Source organism: Gekko japonicus, unplaced genomic scaffold (genome assembly GCF_001447785.1).
Source record: "Gekko japonicus isolate JY-2015 unplaced genomic scaffold, Gekko_japonicus_V1.1 scaffold4621, whole genome shotgun sequence".
Taxonomy (NCBI): domain Eukaryota; kingdom Metazoa; phylum Chordata; class Lepidosauria; order Squamata; family Gekkonidae; genus Gekko; species Gekko japonicus.
This window is the reverse complement of record NW_015169319.1, coordinates 78,375-80,727: the sequence shown is the minus strand read 5'-3', so window position 1 is coordinate 80,727 and position 2,353 is coordinate 78,375. Positions and strand designations below refer to the sequence as shown.

General features: G+C 54.5%; 1 protein-coding gene across 1 annotated transcript in view; it reads right to left on the bottom strand.

The window, feature by feature from the left end:
* Nucleotides 1-705: 705 nt before the first annotated feature.
* Nucleotides 706-2,353, bottom strand: part of TMEM145 (transmembrane protein 145) — a 48,107-nt gene continuing 46,459 nt past the window's right edge. Inside the window, exon 16 of the mRNA XM_015416618.1 lies at nucleotides 706-1,169. Coding sequence (XP_015272104.1) covers nucleotides 948-1,169 — 222 coding nt within the window. The 3' untranslated portion in view covers nucleotides 706-947. The remainder of the gene's footprint in view (nucleotides 1,170-2,353) is intronic.

Here is a 2,353-nt window from a genome sequence, read left to right as displayed (position 1 = left end):
GAAAATCACCGTCATCGGGGGGAAGGACCCACAGCACCGTCACGGGGAGGGGGGCCAGGACGATGCTGTCGCCCAAGGGGTCAGGGGGAATTCCTGGGGGCACTGCCGTCGTAGAGGACGGGATGGGAAGGATACCGAAAAAACTTGGGACACATCTTTACAAGGTCAGTCTGGGGTCTGCAATCTCTCTCTTCCCATCCGCGTTCAAATAGGAGGATCGTTTGACCGCGGTGAAGGTTCTGCAGGCGTTCAAGTCGGATTCACTACAGGGAAATGCCAGCTGAGAACCAGGCCTCTCTCTCTCTCTGGCTGAAGCAGGGATTGGAGGGAGATGAAACAAACCCACTTCCCATGTTCATTTGGACACATGAAGCAGCCTTATACTGAATCACACCATCAGTCCATCAGGGCCAGTATTGTCTACTCAAACTAGCAGAGGCCCTCCAGGGTCTCAGGCAGAGTTTTCCCACATCACTTCCTGCCTGGTCCTTTAAGGGGAGATCCTGGGGACTGAACCTGGGACCTTCTGTGGGCAAAGCTGAGGCTCTTCCACTGAGCCACGGCCCCCAGCTCCCCCCTCCAGCGGAACGAGCCCCAAGGCCAAGGAGCTTCCGACTGTCCCATGCAAAAAAAGAGACAAGAGACGCATGGTTCGGGGCGTCCTTGACATAACTAACTAGGTGAGGATTTGCTCCCTCTGTCGTTGAGCAGGTGGGAGGGTTGTAAAAAGGACTGGTTCCCTTTACAGATGATACGGCTTCTCCACATTCTCAGGTAAGAGGTGGTTCTGTACTATTTGGGGGGAGAACTGGAAACGAATAGCCCGTCTGATATGTCAGGACGTAAGAGGGAATACAGGAAGCCAGGAAAAGGGGGGGGGGAATCGGGAGGAGAAACCAGGAACGGGAAGCGGGGAAGCCGCAGACAGGGAATCCAGAAGACCCCCCCTACACGGGCCGTGCACCGGTCGTGTGCATGCTAAAATATTCGGTGTAGCCGTTGTGCTGGTGGAGCTGGGGCGCGTGGAGCTGGTAAGGGGGCGGCTGGCTTTCGCCCCCCAAAGAAGGCTTCAACAGCATGGGGGCCCCGCTGAGCTCTGAGGTGGTGACCACGCAGCTGGGGGTCAGGGTGCGGTCGGCGGACGACGTCTCCTCCACCTGTTTGCGAGGCTGCACGGGGGAAGGGAAACAGAATCGACCAGTCAACATTGTCAACGGAAAAGGGGAAACCCCAAACCGCCCCCTTTCTCCATCTCCCCACCCCCTCCGGAACCAGAAGCAAGACGACCAGGGTGGGCAGGGAGAGGCTTAGGACGTTCCAAGGCTTAGTCCAGACCACAGTTCCCTCTTAGCTGCGCTAGGGGGGAGCTGGTGCGCCACATTTCCAAGGCCAGCTCAGGGGATTTCTGCTTCAGCCCACAAACAATGGAGGATCCTTTTGGGACCTCTACCTCGATAAACAGCCCCACCACCACCCCGAGCCCCAGATACCCCTGGATCAATTCTCCATTACAGCCTATGGGGCCCACTGACTCGCTCACAACTTTAATGATACTGGCTTTGCTCACAAGGTAGAATTTTTGCTGTGGAGCTTAGAGGGAAACAGTGGTCCAGACCTGTCCAGCTCGTGACCCATGTACGAGCCAAGGGTCATGTGCCAAACATGTACGAGGTGATATATGCACAGAGGGTGACAGCTTGAATATACAAAGAAGAGGAAGATCCACCGAAAGCTGACAAATAACACTAAATAACCATTTCCACAAACGTAACAGTATATTTCAGAGCTCTTTTTGTAGCAGGAACTCCCTTGCATATTAGGCGACACACCCCTAACGTAGCCAATCCCCCAAGAGCTTACAGTAGCCCCTGTAAGAAGAGCTCTCGCATGGGGAGCCAAGACCATACAGGGTGATTCTTACATTGTCCCCAGGGCTGTTCTAAAAAGACGTAGACTTTTCTAAGTCCACTGAAGCTACAGGGATTACAAGGGTGTAACTCTGCATTAAGGAGCTGCGGTGGCTCAAGTGGTTAAGACGCTGAACTGCAGGCTGTGGAAGGTCAGTAGTTCAGCAGTTCAAGACCCGAGTGTGCCGCTTGACGGAGTGAGCTCCCGTCTCTAGTTCCAGCTCCTGCCAACCTAGCAGTTCGAAAGCAAGAAATTGCAAGTAGATAAATAGGTACCACTTCGGAGGGAAGGTAACAGCGTTCCGTGCGCCTTGGTGTTTAGTCATGCCAGCCACATGACCACGGAAACGTCTTCGGACAGCGCTGGCTCTTCGGCTTTGAAACGGAGATGAGCACCGCAACCCTAGAGTCGGATTCGACTGGCTTTCGAGCAAGGGAACCTTTAC